The sequence below is a fragment of the Bidens hawaiensis genome, unplaced genomic scaffold (assembly GCF_021521415.1).
Source record: "Bidens hawaiensis isolate Kalapana, Puna unplaced genomic scaffold, B.hawaiensis_p1.1 tig00037144_1, whole genome shotgun sequence".
Lineage (NCBI taxonomy): Eukaryota > Viridiplantae > Streptophyta > Magnoliopsida > Asterales > Asteraceae > Bidens > Bidens hawaiensis.
This window is the reverse complement of record NW_027496469.1, coordinates 35,475-38,907: the sequence shown is the minus strand read 5'-3', so window position 1 is coordinate 38,907 and position 3,433 is coordinate 35,475. Positions and strand designations below refer to the sequence as shown.

Here is a 3,433-nt window from a genome sequence, read left to right as displayed (position 1 = left end):
AGTAGCTCACAGCCAAGCCCGGTTCTAAACAATCTGATCCGATATAGCCAGAAACCAAGAATCGGCTTCGGGCCATATCAAACAAGTCGGGTCAGGTCACAATCAGCTAAAAATCCTTGAAAAGTGGGGCTACAGATATATATTAGACAGAAAACAGCCCACCTAAAATTGTCAATAGTAACCATGCAACCAAACACTTGCATAAAATCCATAATAAACTAACAAGAACAAAAACCTACAAGTCACCTTGTCTTCCACCACCAAACCACAATCTTCCCACCCAAAAAGACTTCTTCCTTTTCGTCACTTCACTTGATAGTGATATAGCGATTCGTACCATGTTTCGCCCAGTAGTTTTTCAAATCAACCGGTGAAGACAAATCATGACCTTGTGATGCGAGCCGACTGATCAACCGAGTAAAAACCGACCCACTCATCTTACGCCCGCCCATCCGCGAATGACGTTTATTCGGCATTTGGGGTAACGGGTAGACCGATAAAGTGGTGGTGCAACACGACGACTGCCACCCGCCACTACCCCACTTGTAACACTGCCTCGCGACACCCGTGCACGAACATATTGGGATCGGCATTGTCGTTTCGTCAAAGCTAATCTGGTCCATTAAACCAAACTCTTGTGCATCCCACTCGGCTTTCGACCCGTCGGTTGTCACGTTCCGGTTCAGATCCTCACCGACTTTCTTCTGTTTTTTAGCCCTCGACGGACCACCACCGTGAGGTTTGACCTCTTTTCTAACCTTTTTGTGAACGGGTTCGGCTCGGACCGAGGTAATCGGTAGTGCTTCGGTTAAATGCGGTTCCACCACGTAAGACGGCTGTGTATGGTGGTGGTGCCGCTTGGAACTGCCGCCTCGGTGGAGGTGGGTGTTCATGGTGGTTTCATGGAAGCGTAAGGCGGCGATTGCGTTATCGCGTTCTTTAATCGCGTCGTTTCGGTCGGCAATTGCGCTGTCACGCTGCTGGATTGCCATGTCACGTTCTTCTAACGCTGCTCTCTTCTCGGCTAACGCGCGGTCCCGCTCTTCAATGGCGGTGTCGCGCTCGGAAACAAACTGCATGATTTTTCTGTTCATTGCCATGGCGCTTTGGTCTTTCACTTGGTATTGAGGCATCATGTTCCACTACAATTAATATTTAATACAAAGAATAAAAAACAAATTACACAAATTATATAAATATTAATAATGTATTACCTGAGGGTGAACACTTTTGAAGTAATCTATTCGATGTCGCCCGTTATCACGATGATGACCCGCATCATCCATCTTGGTTTCGGTTAAAAAGAGTGAAATTAAAAATCTGATTTTAAATGTTTATGATCATCTTGTCCTGTATCATGAACACCAACAGTCAGATTCAAAATTAATTAATTACAAGTTGTACTGATAAATTAGTAGATGCTTCATAGCTGATTACTAGGTTATTTGATCTCATTAACTGGATAAAAGAAAAACCAACAAAATAATATTATTGATAATATAGTAATGAATAATAATGTTTAAAAATACTAACAAAATAAAAAAATTGGTCAGCTTTGTAAAGGTAGTGTCTCCGAATGTGGCTCGATTAAAGCGTAAACTAATGAGCAAATAAAGTAAACCATGCATTTTCTACTAAATTTTTCTATATAGGTAAACAATTATGGTAATACTAATAATTAAGTTGCTACTTTTCGGTAATACGATTACCATATAGATAATACAGTAGAACAATGATGATGTCAATATATACGTATCCCTGAGTTACTTCTTGTAGTAGTGCATTAAATATAGAAATACTAAAATTGATATGTAATTAGACAATCCTAAAGCGCGAGTCTAACACACCATATGACCAAATGACAAATATAATGAAGATTCAAACTGGCAATAATGTAACAGCGAGCAACGGCGATCGAGAGAGTCCACCCATCCTCCGGTTGCTAAAAAAGGCCACAATTTCTATGTAAAAAACTCCAAGTGGGCCAATTTTGTAACAAAAACAAGATTTTTTTAAGAAAACATGAGTTCTTATTTTACCTTAATTGACTGAAAAGTGTATAATTCCGTTGTTGAGAAGACACAACACTTAAAACAACTGCTAAACATAAAAAAATCACAAAAGTCGCAAAAGGATAAAAACTTTCTTATAAACCCTTACCCATAGCGGTCAACAGTGACAAGCTCCCTGTATGCTACGTAGCGATAGCAATGTCATGTACAGCGACAAGATTTTTAAAACGTTTTACATTTAAGTAGCCAACAAAAAAAGCAATTATAATCAATAAATAAACATTCACACCACCAAAATTGCTAGTAAAGATATAAAAAAATAAATCAGAAGTCACTATTTTATCGCTATTACCCTACACACCACATATGGTTATTAATGCTACTAGTTACCCCACCGACTAGTCGCCGCTTAATTGCTGTTTGGTCAAAATCGGCTAAAAATTAAAAAAAAATTATATATAAAATTTGGTGTGTGTGTGTGTGTGTTTCCGTATTTGAAAAATTGCATATAAATTCTAATCCGATTAATCGCTAGTATTTACCCAGCTGCCCGACTAAAATTTTGTGTGTGTACAACGCAGCGTGGCGCAACAGAACGCTATGGCGGGCGCTATCAAGACCTATGCACTTACCTCTATCCACAAAAAACCTTTTAATGGGAATGAATCAACCCAGAAAAGAACCTTTTAACACTATCCTTAGCCACCAGTCCACGAAGCAACGGAACCGAATCCGACTAAAAGAAAACTTACCATCGAAAAACCTTTCTACATCAAATCCAGCTGATGAAAAGAAAGGCATAACAACTAAAACCCACAATAACTTGACAAGCCTAAATAAAATGAACAATGCCCAAAATTGAGAAACCCTAAATAATTAAAAATCACATGCATACATCCAATTGTCCAGGTTCAATAACAGCAATAAAAATCATCGACGACATATAATAAATAATAATAACAGCAGATCGAGTGACAAATAGCATAAATTCAGAGGGGTTTTGGAGATCGGAAGAGTGGGTAATTAAGGAAGTGAAAGTGAGAGAGTAAAATTGAAGAGACTTACATGATGAACAAGTAACGCCGCCAGCCAGGTGAAAACAAAAGAAAAGAAAAAGCCCTACTTATATATATATATATACATATATATAGAGAGATGTTTTTGAATCAGCACCAGTTGTGTTTGTGTTTGTGTTTGTGTTTGTGTGTGAGAGAATGAGATAGAAACCAAACCTTAGCGATTTTGCTTCAGTTTTTGTAGATTTTCTCAAAACAGATATGCATCACATATTTCAATTTATTATTATTATTATTATTATTATTATTATTATTCAAAAATGTTATTTATACCTTTTTTTATTTAAATTAGACAATATTACCACTATATTGTTTAGAAAAAAGAGTGTAATGGAATTGATAGTT

General features: G+C 37.5%; 1 protein-coding gene across 1 annotated transcript; it reads right to left on the bottom strand.

Annotated features, from left to right (window-relative positions):
- Positions 1-299: 299 nt before the first annotated feature.
- LOC143589006 (protein BASIC PENTACYSTEINE4-like) lies at positions 300-3,135 on the bottom strand. Its single transcript, XM_077069872.1, has 3 exons — positions 3,078-3,135; positions 1,215-1,350; positions 300-1,142 (listed from the first exon to the last, which is right to left on the bottom strand). The coding sequence occupies exons 2-3, from the start codon at positions 1,284-1,286 to the stop codon at positions 309-311; spliced, it is 906 nt and encodes a 301-aa protein (XP_076925987.1). The 5' UTR covers positions 1,287-1,350; positions 3,078-3,135; the 3' UTR covers positions 300-308.
- Between the last annotated feature and the right edge of the window lie 298 nt (positions 3,136-3,433).

Bases quoted from the DNA above. Each gene is read 5' to 3' on its own strand.
- LOC143589006 (XM_077069872.1), bottom strand. From the start codon at position 1,286: ATGGATGATGCGGGTCATCATCGTGATAACGGGCGACATCGAATAGAT. The intron at 1,143-1,214 runs GTAATACATTAT...TATTAATTGTAG, and splicing joins TCAAAAGTGTTCACCCTCAG to TGGAACATGATGCCTCAATA.